A 21,127-nucleotide genomic window follows, 5' to 3' on the forward strand; every position below is an offset into this window, starting at 1 on the left:
TGCTGGTGCATTTTTAAGGGGATTAAAAAATAATAATGCATACAGTGGTGCCTCGCAAGACGAAAAGAATCCGTTCCGCGGGTCTTTTCGTCTTGCGGGTTTTTCGTCTTGTGAAGCAAGCCCATTGACGGAGTAGCGCTATTAGCGCTATTGACATTTTAAGGACTAAAAACGGCTTTTTAACGCTTGGGAGATTAGCGGTTTTGCTGCTAAAATGCTTTTAGCAGCTTAGCGATTCAGAATAAGGGGTTTTGGAGCGGGGGAAAAAATCAATTTTTTTCCGTCATTTTTCGTCTTGCGAAGCAAGCCCATAGGGAAATTCGTCTTGCGAAGTGCCTCTGCAGACGGAAAACCCTTTCGTCTTGCGGGTTTTCCGTCTTGCGAGGCATTCGTCTTGCGGGGCACCACTGTATTGGGGAGCGAAGGAGCTGAGTCACAGACCCTCAGCACTCACCCGCATGCTTCCTGGGGCTTGCTGGCCCTGGTCCCATTTCAGGGATTCGGACGAAATCGTGGCAAGCCCTTGGATTCCTTTAACGGAATTCCCTTCCGCAGCAGCATTGGAGGGGCAGGCCCAGCCAATCCTTACCCCTCCTCCAACCAATTGATAACCAATGCCTAACCGCAACCTTACAGATTGTGACGATTTGCTACGCAATGGGCAAAAACTAAATGGCAAGCTGCATGTCCTGAATTCAAAAGCTCCGATCCCTCCCACCAAATTGCAACAAACAATTTCCCCCAGCAATCCAGCCCCACCAATCAATTGCCAGGGGTCAGTTTAACCACCCTGCCTGGCAACAGAGGGGTGACTCAGCGGACCCGTCCGCAACACGTGCTCTCTTTTCAGGGAGAACACGCTCTCTCTGAACACCCAAACTGATGGCAAAGGGTTGGTCTGGATGACCCTATGGGTCTCTCATAACTCTGCAATTCTATGATATAGCTCTGCACAATGCTGAGCTAACATGAGGAAAGTGTACCTGATTTTTTTTTTTATTTAAAAAAGGAACACATCACCTGTAAACAAATGAGAATTACAAGCTACTGACTGGTTTGTTTTTTTTAATGAGAATCCATTATTATCTTTTTATCATCTCTGATTTAGAAATGGGAGGTTGATATTTCAGATCACCAATTGCACAAAGCTACAGATGGAGCCTATATCGGACCAGAGATTCAGCTTGCTTGAAGTCCAGCGGAAGCAAACTGCACAAACTGCACCAGAACAAGCTCACAGTAGTTGGGTTTTTGTTTTTTTTAGTTACAAATTAATGGGCTGGAGAGCTCATTTGCATTTTGTCTCCATTTGGAAAAGAACTAATTAATATGTTTTATTGAGCTAATTGCGGTGCCACCAGCCTTTGTGGGAGGGGAAAAAATAGGTCTCAGGGATGTGTTTCCAGAAAGAAAAATCTTACTGCTAACATGCGTGACTAATAATGGATGTAGCTCTGTTAAAAAATTAACCACACTTTAATTAAATGAACATTGCAAAGATACCCATTGTAGCAGGCCTTCGTGATTTAAAGTCCCCCGGGGCTGGCCTGCCATTGGTTATATGAGGCAAGGCAAAGGCTCATTAACAGCAAAAAAAAAACCAAACCCCAAACACCTGCCAATCACTTCTTGTCCTTCAGCCTCTGCTAATGATCTCTCACTGCAAGGAGGCTCCAAGTTCAGAACGAGTTACCGTGGAAGAAGGATTCCCCACTTTGAAACGAGGGAGAATTGCCCCAGTTTTACACTAAAATAAAGTTTACAAACCTTCCTTGCAGGTTTTTAAGCAGAGGGTGGATGGCTATCTGTCCCGGATGCTGAGATTCCTGCCTTGCAAGGGGGCTGGACTAGATGAATCTCGGGGTCCCTTCCAACTGTACCATTTTGTGATTCTATGAAAGCGCGTAGAGAAAAGTTTTCCTCCCCACGCGAACTCATGGGCATCCAAGGAGTGCCGAATGTCGGAAGGTTCAGGAGAGCTAAAATAAAGTTCTTCTTCGGAGTTAAGCTGTGGAACTTCCTGCCACAGGAGGAAGTGATGGCCACCAATTTAGATGGCGTTATAAGAGGATAAATTCACGGAGGAGATGGGACGCGGGTGGCGCTGTGGGTAAAAGCCTCAGCACCTAGGGCTTGCCGATCGAAAGGTCGGTGGTTTGAATCCCTGTGGCGGGGTGCGCTCCCATTGTTCGGTCCCAGCGCCTGCCAACCTAGCAGTTCGAAAGCACTCCCAGGTGCAAGTAGATAAATAGGGACCGCTTACTAGCGGGAAGGTAAACGGCGTTTCCGTGTGCGGCTCTGGCTCGCCAGAGCAGCGATGTCATGCTGGCCACGTGACCCGGAAGTGTCTCCGGACAGCGCTGGCCCCCGGCCTCTTGAGTGAGATGGGCGCACAACCCTAGAGTCTGTCAAGACTGGCCCGTACGGGCAGGGGTACCTTTACCTTTACCTTTATAAGAGGATAAATTCACGGAGGAGATGACTACCAGTGGGTATCAGCAGGGCTGTCTTTACCCGGGGGTGCAAGGGTTGCAGGGCACGTGGGCGCCAAATTCTGGGGGGCGCCAGGCGCTGAAGCCGCCTAAGCTCTTAACTATCTATCTGTTATGAAATAATAAATAATTTTGATCAAGCTAGAAAAACAAAATACATATATACCTGGGTATTACCGAAATGTATACCTGCTGTTTCACTAAAGGGCTTTCGACTTTGTGCGCTCGTTTATCAAAGACGCGCCACGCCAGTGGTGACGCTTGTCGTTCACAATGGTGGCACTTGTCAGATGAGTCAACAACAGTGCTTGTCATTCTCAGTTAATTTGGGGGCTAAACTAAATTTGGGGGCGCTGGGCGGATCTCTGCACCCCGGCGGCGCATATGCTAAAGACTGCGCTGGCTACCAGCCACAACGGCTGGGCTGTGCATCCATTGCCATGCTTCTGAATCACAGCTGATGGAAACAGCAGGAGGGGAGAGTTGCTCTTGCGCTTGAATTTGTAGCACCCTGCTTGTGGTTAACACTTAGCTGGAATGAAATATTCAACGCAGCAATAGAGAAATTAAAATAATAATTTATTTGTCAGACAAATAAATGATTGGCACAGTGGTATATTTACCAAAAGCTCTGCACACCCCAGCCCTGGTGACCAGCACTTATATTCCCTCAGCCCAGCCTCCTTACTCCTCCTTTGGCTGCCTCTGTCCAATCAGCCTGGTTGAAATTCCTATTGGCTGTTTGCTAGAACCAATCATAAAAGATACACCCATTTCCTATTACCTTTTATGGGAGACAAAGAGCTATATTTCCTTCTATCATATATCTTACATTTGCCTTGACAAGGCATCTTAATTATCAGATCACCCTATGCCCTTTGCTCTTCTGCTCTTTGCTCTTCTGCCCTTGGCAACAGGGGCAAATGGCTAAAACAGATGGCTCATGGTTTCAAATTTTGTCATATAAACAGAGGTCTTGGGTTCACCTTCTCACACCCCATCAATGAAATAAGAATCTAACATAAGAATCTAACATTTCTTACTTTCTAGATTTTGCATAATTACACTAAAGTCAATACATTTCATATATATAACACAGATAGATTTTTAGAAGAAACGATTAGTAAAAAACAGTTTCCAAAGTGACCTAAAAGCAACCTCAGAGCAGTCTCTCTTCCTCACCAGGCTGCAGCTGTTGTTGCTATTAGCTCTTTGCCCCTTTAACCTTCTCAGGATACCTTAAACCTTGGGAAGATATGGCTGAGTCTGAGTAATTACCAACTCTAATTAATGTTTTTGCAGCTTGGATTGTATTCTGTAATTTGTATGACCTTTGTTCCCAGCTTTTGCTCCTTTTTACAACTTTGAGGTACTGCAACAAATCAATGAGGGGCCCTGTTCAGAAAAATAAACAACTGCCAAGGCACTCAGCAACTTTTACTGCCTAGCCTGGAGCAAGCATCTGAAAATATATTTTTAAGCCCAATTTAAAATACAGATCTTTGATCAGATGCCTCAAATTCTGTTTGTGGATTTCCCATGGGAATGTGGCTGGTTGCTGTGAGAACAAGATGCTGGACTAGAGAGGTCAGTGGCCTGATCCAGCAGGCTCTTTTCATGTCCTCATGTCCTTAGTGTGTCAAGGACACACAAGAGGCAGCCATTTTTAAAAATAAGATCCCCTATTCCCAACAGTGGTCCGACCAGTGCAGGATTTACGTATAAGCTATATGCCCCTGCCCACCTACCAGTTTGAAAGCACGTCAAGTGCAAGTAGATAAATAGGTACCACTCCGGCGGGAAGGTAAATGGCGTTTCTGTGCATTGCTCTGGTTTCGCCAGAAGTGGCTTAGTCATGCTGGCCACATGACCCGGAAAAACTGTCTGCAGACAAACGCCGGCTCCTTCGGCCTATGGAACGTGATGAGCGCCGCAACCCCAGAGTTGCCCGTGACTGGACCTAACGGTTATGGAGTACCTTTACCTTTAAACAAGAAAATCTTAGGGTCCCACTCTCTTGTGAAGTCCCCAAAAAAGTTTAAAGGAGGAAAAACTGGATGTAATTCAACAATAACTTTGATAAAATACATATTTTGTTATGTGCAAATGGCTTTAGACACCTATGAGGTCCATCAATGACCATATAGCATATATTCCACACACAAAACAGCAACAACTTGTTGTTGAAAAAGGACAGCTGGACATATCAAGGGCCCTGTTACCTTCAGGAGCTTAGGGCCTCATCAAACCTCAATCCAGCCCTGGGTCCAATCCTGCCTCCTATGCTGAATTAAACACAAGGGGGGGCATAATAATATTTCGCCAAATCTTCTTTCGATGGCGATACGATTTGGGTATCTACCTTGGATGGATATTGAAAGTGGCATTGCAATAAGAAGGCTGGCCTGTCTGCAGAGAGGCCAGAGGAAACTCGACTCCGAAGGTAGCACGGAAATTAATGAGGCAGCTGAACTATATTTTCGGTCCCCGAATTGGATCTTAATTGCTGCAGCCGGGAGAGAAGTTACAACCCTCTGTAGGGACATTTGCTGGAAGCAAGGCTTTAGATTACACTCCCGGCAAAAGGTACAGAATCCAAAGGCCGTGAGGCAGGAAAAGGTCGTGAAGCTCATTGCCCTGGGCATCACTATGCTCAGGTTTGCAGCTCGATCCTATATATGATTACTTAGGAGTAAGTCTTGCACCTCGGGGTCTGGGCAGAGAGACACAGCTTTGAGTTTGCTGAGCAGACATTTTCTCGCCCAAGGAAGCCCCGGAGCTGAAATCCTGCAAGCGTTTCTCCTATGGAATTCTCAGGAGCTTCTTCAAACTACAATTTGTTATGTGTTTTATATTCCCCTTTTGCATTTTTCTGTTGTGAACTGCCCTCAGGACTTCAGATGAAGCTCGGCAAACAAAGTGAATAAATAAGTGAAAAATAAGGTTTCTCATTTCCCCCCCAATCTTAAATTTAGTTCTCCAGACTTCTGCAGGAATCAACACAGAAATTTATCAGCATTTGGGGGGAAAATGCATTTTCATATGTTGCTTTCACAATCATATTCATTTTTATTTCCTGTGATAAATGCATTTTGGTAGCATTGCTTGGTTCAAGAACGACATTGCAAAAGTGCAAAATTCGAAAGACGGTTGTGTTGTGTTCCCCCCATTGTTTGGAAAGGCTTAATGTGGTAGATTCACCTTAAGATGCAACCTGAATCATCTATAAAGAACACATGCTATAACCCTGTTTAGAAGTCATTTTGGACTCACAGCTGTCCATGGAGGCACAGGTCAATTCTGTGTCCAAGGCAGCTGTCTGTCAGCTCCATCTGGTGCACAGGATGAGACCATCCCTGCCCACAGACTGTCTCGACAGAGTGGTGCATGCTCTGGTTATCTCCCGCTTGGACTACTGCAATGCGCTCTACGTGGGGCGACCTTTGAAGGTGACCCGGAAACTATAACTAATCCAGAACGCTGCAGCTAGACTGGGGAATGGGAGCGGCTGCAGACACTACATAACACCGGTCTTGAAAGACCTACATTGGATCCCAGTACGTTTCCGAGCACAATTCAAAGTGTTGGTGCTGACCTTTAAAGCCCTAAATGGCCTCGGTCCAATATACCTGAAGTAACGTCTCCACCCCATTGCTCAGCTACTGAGGTCCAGCACAGAGGACCTTCTGGCGGTTACCTCCCTGCAAGAAGCAAATTTACAGGGAAACAGGCAGAGGGCCTTCTCGGTGGTGGTGACTGCCCTGTGGAACGCCCTCCCATCAGATGTCAAGGAAATAGACATCTCTCTGACGTTTAGGAGACATCTGAAGGCAGCCCGGTTTAGGGAAGTTTTTAATGACTGGTGTCTTAATGCATTTTTAATCTCTTATTGGAAGCAGCCCAGAGTGGCTGGGGAAACCCAGTCAGATGGGCAGGGTATAAGTAATAAACTATTATTATTATTATTATTATTATTATTATTATTATTATTATTGAAACAAGGGAGCCCTATGCCTCTGCTAACCTCCTGCTTCCTCCTCCTTCCCTTTCCAGATCTGGACGACCCAATTGTGACCGTCCACCAGAGCATAGGGGAAGCCAAGGAGCAGTTTTACTATGAGCGGACGGTGTTCCTCAGGTGTGTGGCCAATTCCAACCCACCTGTCCGGTACAGCTGGCGGCGAGGGCAGGAGGTGCTGCTCCAAGGATCCGACAAGGGGGTTGAAATTTACGAGCCCTTCTTTACCCAGGTAGGAATCAAGGTACAGTCATACTTTTTCTTACTTACTACTCTTATCAATGTCATTTCAATTTCTGCAGAAACGCCTTTCAAATGGGCATGTGGGTTGAGGCGAAAGCAAGGCAGACCGGTGACAAAAGAGCTGCACTAGTGGCCGGTATGTTTCTGGGTTCCACTGAATGCCAGGTTTAAATCTTGTAAAGGCTCATCTTAGAGCAGGGGTCGGCAACCTAAGGCCTATGGGCCACAAGCAGCCCTTGGGGGTCGTTTAACTGGCCCACGAGCCACCCCTGAACTGAGCCGCCTGCTCGGGCAAGTCACCGTGTGCTGCGCTAAATGGGTGCAGCGCAGCGCGGCGCAGGGACTTGCTTCTGTGACACAGACGCCAGAAATCACAGCCGCACACATTTTGGCCCATGGAGGGATCTCCGCTACAGTGAACCGGCCCAGGCAAGGTAAACCTTGCTGCTCCCTTCCTAGAGAGTACCTGGCCAGGTAAGATCTGCCAGGGATGCCCTGCTTCTGGGTTTGTCCTCTAGGGCCAGGGTGGACAAGCTTTGGGGGTCAGAGTGGTGCATCCTATACTGTGAAAGTGCTTGGGGGCTGCGCAATTCTGACAAAAGTGGGTTAATAATAATAATAATAATAAAATTTATTTATATCCCGCCCTCCCCAGCCGAAGCCGGGCTCAGAGCGGATAAGATCAAATGTATAATACATTAACATAAAATCAGACAATCAATTAAAATACATCCTCAAATCAGATCAGGATCAGAATAAAATCCAATCAGATGGCAACCCGCAGATTAGGGTTGGGGACCTTGAATGCTCACCAGGCCCAACGGTTTGTGCTGAACTTATATGGGCCTGTGAGAAAAATTGGGAGGCCACTTTCATGTAAGTTCTTATGAAAGGGGAGAGGGAGTCAGACTGAGTCCAAACCAAAGGCCAGGCAGAACAGCTCCGTCTTGCAGGCCCTGCGGAAAGATGTCAAGTCCCGCAGGGCCCTAGTCTCTTGTGACAGAGCGTTCCACCAGATCGGGGCCAGTTCTGAAAAGGCCCTGGCTCTGGTTGAGGCCAGCCTAACCTCTCCATGGCCCGGGACCTCCAATAAGTTTTTCTTTGAATACCCTAAGGTTCTCTGTGGGGCATACCGGGAGAGGCGGTCCCATAGGTACGAGGGTCCTAGGCTGTATAGGTTAAAATCAGCACCTTAAACCTGATCCTGTACCCCAGGGGGAGCCAGTGCAGCTGGTATAGCACCGGCTGAATGTGATCTCACAGTGAGGACCCCGTAAGGTGGGGTGTCACCTGTTCTCTTTCCCTCTGTAACACCCTGTCATGCTCCATGGGGTGCCCTCAGGGACAAGGGTCTCGGTCCGAGGTTGTAAAACCTTTCACCCAAAAACGTATGCAAAAGGCTGGGGTTCGAGGTGCGGCCTAGTCTCAAGATGCAAGGTTCAATGTGGAGAATCAGTTTGTCTCCATGATCCAAAACAGAGCTCAGGAAACCACCACCCAAGGTCCATATGATCAGGAGTCTGCAAAGCAAGCCTGAGGAGGAAGGGATGAGGGAGTTGCATATGTAGAGGAGAGGACACATAAGATAAGGCTACCAGATTTTTTCAATGAATCCGGGGACACTTATTGTTCTCTATGTACATGTGGATGCTGGGAAAACTGTAAATCTGGGGACTGTCCTCGGGAAACGGGGATGTCTGGTAACCTTAACATAAGAGCCGTCTTCAACTATCTGACTCTACTGTGTGGGAAGTGACGGAGACAGGATGTTTGTGTTCCTGTGTTCCGTGAAGTGGGACTGTTGTCCTTTGTTCTTTTTCTCTTTGCTGTCTGATGCTAGAGAGAGAGGGAGCCATGTTGCAGTGCTCCGTGTGTGTTTATATGTAAATAAAGTAGATTAGCCAAAACGCTGAGTTGCTGAGGTCTGTCACGCAAGCTGCGCAATCTCTGCGGATCCCTGAGTGTACTGGTGTCAGTTGGCATCGGTCACTGTGATATTCAGGCAGAAGAAAGCTTTTGAAGCTCCCAAATGATCAACCAGGAGGGAGGGAACATGCCAGTCGGGCACGTGTCTCTGCCAGGGTCCTACTCGAGTGTAGGACGAGTTCCTGACACCTTGGGGGGCCCCTTCCAACGCTACAGTTCTATGCTTCTTTGATTCTATCTTTCTATCATCTGGCGACAGCTGCAGATACAACATCTGCACCTGTGATTCCTGCATTGGAGCCGATTGGACTAGATGCCCCTTGGGGACCACTTACAATTCTACGTTTCCGTGATTCTCTCTTGGGCCAGATCCTCCGGCGCATGAGCTGCCTTCCCAATGTGAGCATCCCGTTCGGCTCCAGACCCTTCCCCGCTTGGCGGAGCCGCAGCTCCTGGGATCGAGGCGCGAGAACCGACGAGAGGCAACAAATGAGATGCTGAGTGTACAATCAGCAACCCGGCGCAGAACAACTTTCAACTTTCATAGATAATTCTCAACTAATGGCTCGGAAAGGCCCATCGCTTTCATCCTTTATTGCACCTGACAGCTTTATATTGCTCAGAATCGCTGGCAAAGCCTTGCTGAGGATGAGGCAGCGATGGGACCTCAAGAAGGAGGAGGGATTGGGCCAGGTTCAACACCGTGGGATTGGACTCCCTTCCTTAGGGACATTTTAGGAAGTTGCAGCCTTCTTCCCGGGTTGGGATCACCCGCAATGCTCTGCAGGATAGGGCCCCTGCTCAGGAGAGGCTCCTTGCTGGAACTGAAATGTGGATAGTCTTCTGCTGTGGACAATTTTTTGTTTATTCTATTTATATCTCTGCTTTTCCTTATTTAATCCTTGAGAGGCCACACGCAGTGAGCTTCATGGCCAAGCGGAGATTTGAACACAGCACCCCCAGGTCCTGGTCCAAAACTCTAACCACTAGACCGCACCGACATTTTAAAATGCATTTTAAAATACAGTGGTACCTCGGGTTACAAATGTTTAAGGTTACAAATACTTTGGGTTGAGAACTTTGCCCCAGGATAAGAACAGAAATCACATGGTGGGAGCGTGGCAGCAGCAGGAGGCCTCATTAGCGAAAGCGCACTTCAGGTTAAGAATGGTTTTGGGTTAAGAACGGACCTCCAGAATGAATTAAGTTCGTAACCCAAGGTACCACTGTAATTGTGCAAAATAAAACTAAGAGCAACAGTAGCACCAATAATTTTCAACAGAACAAGCACACGAGATACGGTGGACACTCGGGATGCAAATGTGATCCGTGTGGGAGGCACATTCGCAACCCGCAGTGGCGCGTCTGCACACACACAGGTTGCGATTCGGACCTTCTGCGCATGTGCAAAGCGTGACCTAGCGCTTCTGCGCATGTGCGACCGCCGAAACCCAGAAGTAACTTGTTCCGGTACTTCCAGGTTTCGGCATGTCCGTAACCCAAAAAAACGCAACCTGAAGCGTCTGTAACCTGAGGTATGACTGTACTTTACACCCAGAATGGAGAGACCTCGAGGCTAGTCAGATATTTATTTTTAATTTTAGTAGTAGAACCCCAAGTTCTACCAACCAGAGCAAGGTGCAAAAGACGGACAGATTTTTTGGTGTGGTGAGAAAATGTGCCATTGAGGAGCGCAATCCCTCAAGGACAGCTTCTCCCCATATGAACCTACTCAGACCTTGAGATCATCCTCTGAGGCAGTGGCGTCGCAAGGGGGGGCAGTGCAGGGGCAGTGCGGGTGCCATGTCTGGGGGGGGGTGACAAGAAGGCACCGTGTGGGGGCTTGCGGTGGCGTAAGCAGCCATTGCGCCGCCACAGCCGCATGTGGAGGATCCTCCGTCGCTGGCAGCAAACTGCTATGTACAGCGTCGCACACATGCACTGTACGTAACAACAACGCTCATGCGCTGTACATAGTGGTTTGCCAGCAGCGTACGGATGGTGGTGGTATCCATCTGATTCCGCTACAGATGCGAATGGAGGAGCCCGGGTGGGACCTAATAATAATAATAATAATAATAATAATAATAATAATTTATTATTTATATCCTGCCCATCTGGCTGGGGAAACCCAGCCACTCTGGGCAGCTTCCAACCGAATATTAAAAACTCAACACAGCATTAAACATTAAGAAACTCCCCTTAGGGATCGCTCACTGCCTTTCTCAGCCTAACCCACCTTGCAGGGTTGTTGTGTCATTAAATGAGACTGGAAGAACTGCGTTCGCCTCCTTGGAGGAAAAGGTTGGGACATAAATGCAAGGCAGTAATCCATAACGTCAAAGCATTAGCTGCCCAAATGTCAAGGTGCGTTGATAGGAAGCGTTCTCCCCCCACCCCCCAAGAAATTGACAAGGCCCCGTAATCCGGTGGGGAGATTGCCCTGTCAAAAGCGATCTCAGCCGCTGGATTTCATCTTCATGCCGCGTGGGTGATTCACAATTTATTAATTTATTAATTATTATTGGAGGGACGGACACAAACAGGCTGACTGGCTGCTCTTTTGAGCATTTAATTAAAAGTGAAGGGCTCCTTGCGAGCTGGGATTCCTCACCTAATAATGCCGCGATACGGAAATGTTTATTATTATCTCCTTTATTAGATAAGTTCTTACCGGGTTATATGATATGTCACATTAAATTAGATTCCATTTTGGAATAGCGCTGAGCTTTTTAGGCTCCTGCCTGGGATTCGTTCTCTGCTTTGAATTTAATGAACAAATCAAGTTGCCGCCTTGATAACTGAAGGCTTATCGCTAACCTTTTCTATATTTATCAGAGGTCAGCTTGAATTAGTGTATCTCTCCCTGGGTGAGGGTGAGATTGGAAAGATGTTTATAAAAAGGACAAAATGTAATTAAAAGTTTAAGAATCGCCAATGCTCCCCACAAATCTGCCTTGATGCCGGGGGTTGGGGTGGTCTGAAGCTTAATGCATGATTTCCATGTACAACATGCAAGGCTCCAGTTATCGTTGTTCTTTTTAAAGAGGATCATTGAAAAGGCTGCCTGGATGCTGACTTTCCAGGGCTGCTGCAAGCCAGTGTAGGCAATATTGGACTAGAGAGAGTAGACCTATCGGTTCACCCTTTGCAAAGGTCCCAGATCCTGCTGGAATGAACTGGAATGCTGTCAGCCCTATCAGCAGTGCTGATACTTATGTTTTAATGTATTATGTATTAATTAACGCAGGTGGCACTGTGGTCTAAACCACTGAGCCTCTTGGGCTTGCTGATCAGAAAGTCGGTGGTTCGAATCCCCGTGACGGGGCGAGCTCCCGTTGCTCTGACCCAGCTCCTGCCAACCTAGCAGTCCGAAAGCACACCAGTGCAAGTAGATAAATAGGTACCACTGCAGCAGGAAGGTAAAAGGCTTTTCTGTGCGCTCTGGTTTCCGTCACGGTGTCCCAGTGCACCAGAAGCAGTTCAGTCCTACTGGCCACATGGCCTAGAAACCTGCCTGTGGACAAACACTGGCTCCCTTAGCCTGAAAGCCAGATGAGTGCTGCAACCCCATAGTCGCCTTTGACTGGATTTAACCATCCAGGGTTCCTTTACCTTTACCTTTTACTTATGTATTATTGTTGTTATTATTTATTATAATTATTATTAGCATTAAAGATAAAGATAAAGGAAACCCTAACTGTTTAGTCCAGTTGCAAACGACTCTGGGGTTGCAGCGCTCATCTCACTTTACAGGCCGAGGGAGCTGGCATTTGTCCACAGACAATTTTTCCAGATCATGTGGCCAGCATGACTAAGCCGCTTCTGGTGAAACCAGAGCAGCGCACAGAAACACTGTTTACCTTCCCGCCGGAGCAGCACCTATTTATCTACTTGCACTTTGACATGCTTTCGAACTGCTAGGTGTGCAGGAGCTGGGACAGAACAATGGGAGCTCACCCCGTCGCAGGGATTCGAACCGCTGACCTTCTGATCGGCGAGCCCTGGGCTCTGTGGTTTAGACTACACTGCCACCCGCATCCTATTATTAGCATTATCAATCACTTAATTCCAAAATAGGACACTAAGTGGTTCACCAGCATTGAAAGCAATCACTCAGGCATTAAAATATGAAGATGGAATTGTTTGGCATCCGTCTGTCTCATGAGACAATGGAGGAGTGCACCGCTGAGGGTGAAGCGAAACTGTTGGAAGGTCACAGCGCCTGCTGTGGCAGTAGAGACCGATATGGGAGAGACATGTTTTGTTGCAGCTGGGGCAGAGGAAGGCGTACGGTTGTGCTGATACAGGCATACCAGGGCGTTTCTTCTCTTTGTTCCTCCCAGAGGTTAACCTGACTGTCTGTCTCCAGGCACTGCAGTCGTGTGCAAGGGATTCATTTGGGTCTGCCAACGGACCTGCTATCTGAAGCCAGCTCCCCAAAGAGCACTTCATGGAATAGAGGAGTACCATTGCTTCCCTTGTCCTTTTCCTACTTGTCCTAGAATCAGTATGCAGATGATACCCAGCTCTACCTCTCTTTTAAATCAGAAGCAGTGAAGGCAGTGAAGGTCCTGTGTGAGTGCCTGGAGGTGGTTGGAGGTTGGATGGCAGCTAACAGATTGAGGTTGAATCCTGACAAGACAGAAGTACTGTTCTGGGGGGACATGAGGCGGGCAGGTGTGGAGGATTCCCTGGTCCTGAATGGGGTAACTGTGCCCCGGAAGGACCAGGTGCACAGCCTGGGAGTCATTTTGGACTCACAGCTGTCCATGGAGGCACAGGTCAAATCTGTATCCAGGGCAGCTGTTTACCAGCTCCATCTGGTACGTAGGCTGAGACTCTATCTGCCTGCAGACAGTCTTGCCAGAGTGGTGCATGCTCTAGTTATCTCCTGCTTGGACTACTGCAATGCGCTCTACGTGGGGCTACCTTTGAAGGTGACCTGGAAACTACAACTAATCCAGAATGTGGCAGCTAGACTGGTGACTGGGAGCGGCCGCCGAGACCACATAACACCGGTCTTGAAAAACCTACATTGGCTCCCAGTACGTTTCCGAGCACAATTCAAAGTGTTGGTGCTGACCTTGAAAGCCCTAAATGGCCTCAGTCCAGTATATCTGAAGGAGCATCTCCACCCCCATCGTTCTGCCTGGATACTGAGGTCCAGCTCCGAGGGCCTTCTGGCGGTTCCCTCACGGCGAGAGGCCAAGTTACAGGGAACCAGGCAGAGGGCCTTCTCGGTAGTGGTGCCTGCCCTGTGGAACGCCCTCCCATCAGGTGTCAAAGCGATAAACAACTGCCTGACATTCAGAAGACATCTGAAGGCAGCCCTGTTCAGGGAAGTTTTTAATATGTGACATTTTAGTGTATTTTTCATCTTTGTTGGAAGCCGCCCAGAGTGGCTGGGGAGACCCAGCCAGTTGGGCGGGGTACAAATAATAAATTATTATTATTATAATTATTATAGAATCATAGCACTGTAAAGTTGGGAGGTACCCAAAGACAGCATTTCCCAGGCTCAACTTCATAGAATCAGAGAACTGTAGAGTTAGAACTTACCCCAAGGATCATCTAGTCCAATCGCCTACAATACGAAGAATCACAGCTAAAGACTGATGGCCTGACGGATGACCATTCAATCTCTGCCTAAAAACCTCCAGGGAAGGAGAGTCCACCACCTTCCAAGAAATCGACTTCCAACTAACTCCATGTGCATCTTTGTTCCTCATATCACTGGCTGTCTGCAATGATTAAATTTTTGAAGAATAAGTTCAGGGTTTTCAATCTAGGTGAAATTGTTTCCAAAGCCGTACTCCACCACCAGTTGCAAAACATTGGTATCATTCGCTATATGCAATTTGAATCATAGATGCACTTAGAAGAGGCTGATGCCTTAAACAAATGAATTGGGTTTGAACTGAACGTAACTTCTCCTTACGAGGAGGGGTGGCCAGACATGTTTGCAGGCAGGAGGGGGGACCTCACCCCCACCCCCCAAAAAAGCAATTTTCATCATCATTACATATTGTAATTGCAGAGCCCAATTATGAGATTACATTTGCTGTGTTTACGCTAATTAAGTCATTAGGCATAATAAGTCTAATTACACAAATTGGCTGAGAAAAATTCTTTTGACAAATGTTTGAAATTTTCATGGCATGGATCCCACTCTGATTGGGAGGTAGAACCTGTTTTGGGGGGTGGGGGGTGTTTTGCCCCCTCTGCTCAATATCTTCATAAACTTAATATGCAAAATACTTTATTTGTAGAGGTGGGGAAAGTGGTCTGTTTTCAGTCTCATAACTCTGCTCCCATCTTGTTACTGAATCAGTCCCTGAAAATCTGCATTAAACTTTACAACGTCATATGGATTTTGGAACAGGTTTTCTCCAAAAATATATATGCATTTCTGGGCATATTTTATCTCAGCAATTCCTAAGAGACTTTCAACTTGTTTCTTTCTCCTATTTTTGCTATGGTATTCCAAGAATCACAAAACCCAGTAGTTACGTTCCAAGCCAAACATTGGCCAGCTCACAATATTGCTGTATGAAATAACTCCGGTGATTCCCTGCAAAACTGTTCTCCATTAGTGAATGAGGAAAGAAATTGTATTTGAAAATTATCAAAGGAGAGAGGGGAGTGGGAATCAATAAAATGATCATGGGTGGTGTTGGTGACTTTCCCTTCTTTTATTCCGCAACACATATTCGTCCTACAAAGAACATAAGAAGAACCTCAGCTAGATCAGGCCAGTGGTTCATCTTTTGGGACATGAGGGCAATGAAAGCACTCTCTGCACCTGTGGCCTCCAGCAACCAGGACTCTGAAGTATTTCTGCCCCCTGCTGGTGGCAGGACATAGTCATCCTGGCCAGGAGCCACCCATGGCTCTCTCCTCCACGAATTTGTCTAATTCTCTATGAAAGCCCTAAGAGGTTGATGGTCATCTCTGCCTCCTGTGAGATGGAGTCCCAAAGTTCTTCATTTGCTGAAATGAAGAAGTGCTTCCTTTTTATTCGTCCCGCCCACGCCCCGTAAAACTGGAACTCATAGGCATCCAATGAAACTGAAAGTTGGAAGGTTCTGGACAGAGAAGTTGGCCAACAACTTGGATGTCTTCTAAAGAGGATTAGACAAATTCATGGAGAAGGAGAAGACTGTCAATGGTTACAAGCCAGGATGGCTATGCCTTGCCGCCATATGCTTCTGCGTGCTGGCCCCGGGGGTAACCTGAGAAATGCGGTCCAGGTCCGGTACTGAATCCAAAGGTTCTGCTGGGAGTCAGTCCAACAGGGCCAAGGCAGGACGCAAGGCAGGAAAACAGGCAAGGACAGGTACAGGATCTCAGGCAGGATCTGGCACACAGCAATGTTGCTCCCGCAACCTGGGGCGGGGTCCGAAAGCCTTTTATCTCTGACGGGGTAATGGCTGGTCCTGATCCCCTGGCGACTCACCTCCCTGTTTCGCCCGAAGGCCAGCACTCCTCCTGCTGAGTACTCAGGTCTCTCCTTCTCTCAGTCCTCAGTCTCTGCAGCTTGGGAGACGTCGGTGGGTGACTAGACCCAGGATTCTTGCGGCCCAAAAGTGGAAATCCCAAGAGTTACCAGCCCTAATGGAGTGGCAAACGAAATTATTCAAGTATACTGAATTGGCAAAAATGAGTTATAAAATTCGAGACCAAAAAATGACAAAGTTTGAGGAGGAGTGGAGTAAATTTGTTGTGTATATACGAAATAACTGTAGAAGTTTAAAAACTGTGGCAGGGCTAACATAAATCTTGTGATGTATATAGAATGTAATTAAGAATCTGCAGTAATGGATGTAAATTGGGAAAACCGAAGCAGAGAAGGAGGGAAGTTCGGGCACGAAATTGCGCAGGGTAAATAAGAAGAGAAAAAAGGTTGAATGTTTAAGTTTAAGTTTAATTTAAATTTGTTTTGTTTTTGAAAATCAATAAAAAAGTAATAAAAAAAAGTAATAAAAAAAATGAATCCAAGTTTCTGTAAACCACAGGAGGGGAGAGTGCTTTTGGGCTTGAATCCTGTTTGCTGGTTCCTCTGGGGGACATCTGGTTGGCCACTGTGAGAGCAGGATGCTGGACTAGATGGGCCATTGGCCTGATCCAGAAGACTCTTATCAAAACATTCCTCTATCCACTTCCTCCATGCCAGGGATCATTTCATACACTCCTATCATGTTGGTTCTTCCTCGCCTTTTCTGCAAGCCAAAGAGTCCCAAACTCTGCAAGTTCCTAGGCGAGTCATTTCATGCCCTTGAGCATTTTGGTTGCCCTTATCTAGACTCTTTCACAAGGATGAACTTATCCTGGATACCTCTTTGCAAACGGGAGTCATGATCCCTCCCTCCTTGCACACTCACAATTGTTTCTCCTGCTGCCAACAGGGTGAAACCAAGATCCTGAAGCTCAAGAACCTCCGGCCGCAGGATTATGCCAACTACAGCTGCATCGCTTCGGTCCGGAACGTCTGCAACATCTCCGACAAAATGGTGTCCTTCCGGCTTTCCAACAAAACAGGTATTTCTCCATCCCCAGTTCTCATTTCTGTTGTCGGTCAGTAGGAGACCTCTCATCAAGCCTGCTCACTTTTGGGTGGCGGGGAGCTCAGTGGTTAGTGCTACTGACGCATTTCCACCCACCATGTTTCCATACTGTGCAGAGTTGCTCCCATACAGATTTACAGTCGTACCTTGCTTCCAGAACGTCTTGCGAGTCAAACGTTTTGGCTCCCGGATGCCGCAAACCGGGAAGTGAGTGCTCTGGTTTGTGAATGTTCTTTGGAACTAAATGTCTGACACGGCTTCCAATTGGCTTACAGGAGCTTCCTGCAGCCAGTCGGAAGCTGCGCCTTGGTTTCCAAACGTTTTGGAAGTCGAACGGACTCCCAAATCCAGGTAGGGCTGGATTTTTTAAAAATGTGGAAATAATGCTTTTCCATGCGCTGCTCTGGTTCTCCAGAAGCGGCTTAGTCATGCTGGCCACATGACCCGGAAGCTGTACGCCGGCTCCCTCGGCCAATAAAGCAAGATGAGCATGCAACCCCAGAGCCATCCACGACTGGACCTAATGGTCAGGGGTCCCTTCACCTTTATGCTTTGGTTTCTGTGCTCATTGCATCCTCTTCCCTCCTGTTGTTAACCGTTCTTCAGATTCCAAGTAAAGAGGAGCTACTAATTTTGAGCTGATGTTTGGTGGGATGCGATTTTGCAGGAAATGTCAAAACATTTTGGAGGACAGCAGACTCCAGGATGAATAATATCAATGTTGCCGAGGCACAGAGCACTCCTAAATAAGGGAGCTGCCAGCAGCAGCCTTAATGAGATTCCTGCTTTGTGTCTGGGATGAGAATTGGGGCCCCTTTGCATCTGGCTTCTTGGATCTCGCTGGGTTCCTTCCTTTATTTTTGCATGGAGAAAAGGAAACTCCCCCCCCCCCAATTTTTTTTTTATTCATTTTATAACACAAATAAACAACACAAACAGAAAAACAAACAATACAAACAAATTCTTGTCTTATCCTTATTTTTTCTAAACATTGTTAGGTGGGCTTCCCCAAGTCCCCCTTATCTGATTTTCATTTTACCTCATCTTTAGCATAATTTCTAAACATGTTTTTATCACGCTTACTTTAACCATAAAAATCTTCACATCACTTACAAATAATACTATTTTAAAATACACTATCTTCTACTTCTAACCCTACAGCCTATATCCACTTCCAAAGTTATTCTAAGATTTAAATATTAAGGAAACTCTTGGACAATGTACAGTAGTACCTTGCCTTACGTAACCCTCTGGTAAACTTCAGGATGCAAACCCAGCAAACCCAGAAGTATTTTTCCGGGTTTCGCCACACGCCCATGTGCAGAAGTGCTCTACCGTGCTGTGCGCATGCGCAGAAGCACTCCTCAGGTTGCGGAAACCTCGGGATCCGACCAGACCTCTGGAACGGATCCCGTCCGCAACCGGAGGTAGCACTGTACTGCCTGGGAGCGAATAGTCAAGGGTTTCCATTATGCATATAGAAGAACAAGCCCTGCTGAGGCAGAGTCAGCATGGCTTCTGCAAGGGCATTTCGTGCCTCGCAAACCTAGCAGAGTCCTTTGAGAGTCTCAACAAGCATATTGATAGAGATGATCCAGTGGACATCACATACTCTCACTTTGAAGAAGCTTTCGACAAAGTACCTCACCAAAGACTCCCGAGTAAGCTTAGCAGTCAAAGCAGAGGTCCTCTTGTGAATGAGGAATTGGGAAGCAAAGGGTAGGAATTAATCGATGGTTCTCTGAATGGGGGGGGTGTAGAAAGTTGAGTGTCCCAAGAATGCGTTGGGGGAACAGTGGTCAGCCACTGGGAGAACAGGATGTTGGACAAGATAGGCCATGGGTCTGATCCAGGGATCAGCAAACCTTTTCAGCATGGGGCTGGTCCACTGTCCCTCAGGCCTTGTGGGGGGCCGGACTATATTTTGAAATAAATAAATAAATAATGAACGATTTCCTATGCCCCACAAATAACCCAGAGATGCATTTTAAATAAAAGGACACATTCTACTCATGTAAAAACACGCTGATTCCCGGACCGTCCGTGGGCCAGATTTAGAAGGTGATTGGGCCAGATCCGGCCCCTGAGCCTTAGTTTGCCTACCCATGGTCTGATATCCATCAGGCTTTTCTGATGTTCTTAGAAGGAGTGGGCTTCAGAGAAGCCCCTTAACACCCCACCTCTTGGTGAGTGGGGACTCAAACTCAGAAATCTTACTGGGGGGAGAAAGTCAAACTGGTTGCACAAATTTAGGTCAGGGATGCATCCCAGGGACTGGTGAGACTGTTGGATATGGTCTCAGCAATGACCAGACACCATGATGCAGGAGGCTTCATAAATCATAGCATCATGGAGACCAAGGCAGGCAGGCAGGCTCACAGAAACTTACTTATTGTGCTCTCTTTATCCTAAATGCACAAAAGATAAGAATTTAATTCCAACTCACCTGTAACCTGGGCAGCTTACTGCAACACTGCAATTTTGTTCTTTACGGCTGGTTTTGTTTTATGTGGCTTGTTCGTTTCATGGTTGCTGGAAAACCTACAGATTTGTAACTATGATGGTATGTTCTGTACTGACGGCGGCTAAGTCCTATGTTCATGGCAAATGGTTACTCAAAGAAAGCTTCTTCTTTTTCTAAGAAAGAACTATGCAGTTGATGGCACTTCCACCTGCCTCTTGGCATTCTACCAAACCTGAATCAAGCTTTTGCTTCTATTCCCTCCTGTAGGGAAAACCAGATCTGCCAATCATTTTCCTCCCTGTTAGAATTTGTCCCTGAGCATCCTGGTTCCCAGTGATCAAATCGGGTGGGAACAGCCCTGTTGCCTGAACAATCTGCTCCTGATCTGCATGATTTGTTCGGAGGTCTTCTGGGCATTCACAGTTTGTCGCAACTTTCCATTTGGGTCTCTCCGCTTCCCCCTTAGAAGTGGCCGAAGCACATGAGTGCATTGTACGCTCCTGATTAAAGCTGCCGTACCCATGCTCACTCTTGCGCAGTGGAAGCCACTAAGGGGGAGAAAAGGAGGATTGAAATTAATCTTACCATTTTTCAACAGGTGGGGTGCAGCAGGTGGCAGAAACAAGGAATGGAACAGGAACAAAAGCGGGTGCAGACACCTGCTCACCCGCCAGCATTTTCAAAAATGGCCCCAATCCTCTTTTAAAGCCACCCAAGTTGGCGGCCATTGCTGCCTCCTAGGGAGCAAGTTCCATAGTTTTAAATATGCACCGTGTGAAGAAAGACTTTCTTCTCTTCCCCTCAGTGTACATCCCTGTAGTTCTCCAGCCAAGTAATGTGTATAAAAATGCCGATATTGGGGTAAATTGTGCATCTAAATGCCCATATTACTGAAAATAACATACAAGAATGCACTGTATTAGGGGAAATTGCTTTGCAAGGCTGTGTGCATTAGGCAAACTTGCATACTAATGTGTTCGTGAAGGGAAGTGCACACTAAAAGCCTGATGAATTTTCAGGGGAACTTCTTCTTTTTTAAATTGCAAAGCAATTTGGAGTTTAGACCAGAAAAATGAGAAACTGGACCTGGCAGATTCAGGAACTCTTAAATCCTCACCACGCCTGAGATATTTGAGCTGTGTGACAGAATAGACTTTTGTCATTATTGCCAAGAGAATATATGCAGCTTCGGTGGGGAAAACATTCGGTAAGGAAGGAGTGTCTGAATGCTTTGCTCAGCCTGTTGACAAAGGTGAGATGACTCTGTTTGTGGGCCTGGAGCCAACACTATTCTCAGGCTCAGAGATTTATGCTTGCACTGGGGAGTCAGCTCTGAAAAAACTCTGTCTCCAGTGTCCGTTTCATATCACAAAGCGATCATGACAACGGCCTCCCAGAAAGCAGCTGATGGTCAAAT

At 46.9% G+C, this 21,127-nt stretch overlaps 1 protein-coding gene across 2 annotated transcripts in view; it reads left to right on the plus strand.

The window, feature by feature from the left end:
* MDGA2 (MAM domain containing glycosylphosphatidylinositol anchor 2) overlaps window positions 1-21,127 on the plus strand; it is a 379,533-nt gene that overhangs the window by 206,343 nt on the left and 152,063 nt on the right. Inside the window, exons 4-5 of one of the 2 annotated variants that reach the window (XM_083434972.1) lie at window positions 6,546-6,754; window positions 17,088-17,220. In XM_083434972.1, the coding sequence (XP_083291098.1) occupies window positions 6,546-6,754; window positions 17,088-17,220 (342 nt within the window). The remainder of the gene's footprint in view (window positions 1-6,545; window positions 6,755-17,087; window positions 17,221-21,127) is intronic. The other variant, XM_083434973.1, reaches the window with a different exon arrangement.

The sequence above is a fragment of the Podarcis tiliguerta genome (genome assembly GCF_965153285.1).
Source record: "Podarcis tiliguerta genome assembly, chromosome: 1".
NCBI classification, from domain to species: domain Eukaryota; kingdom Metazoa; phylum Chordata; class Lepidosauria; order Squamata; family Lacertidae; genus Podarcis; species Podarcis tiliguerta.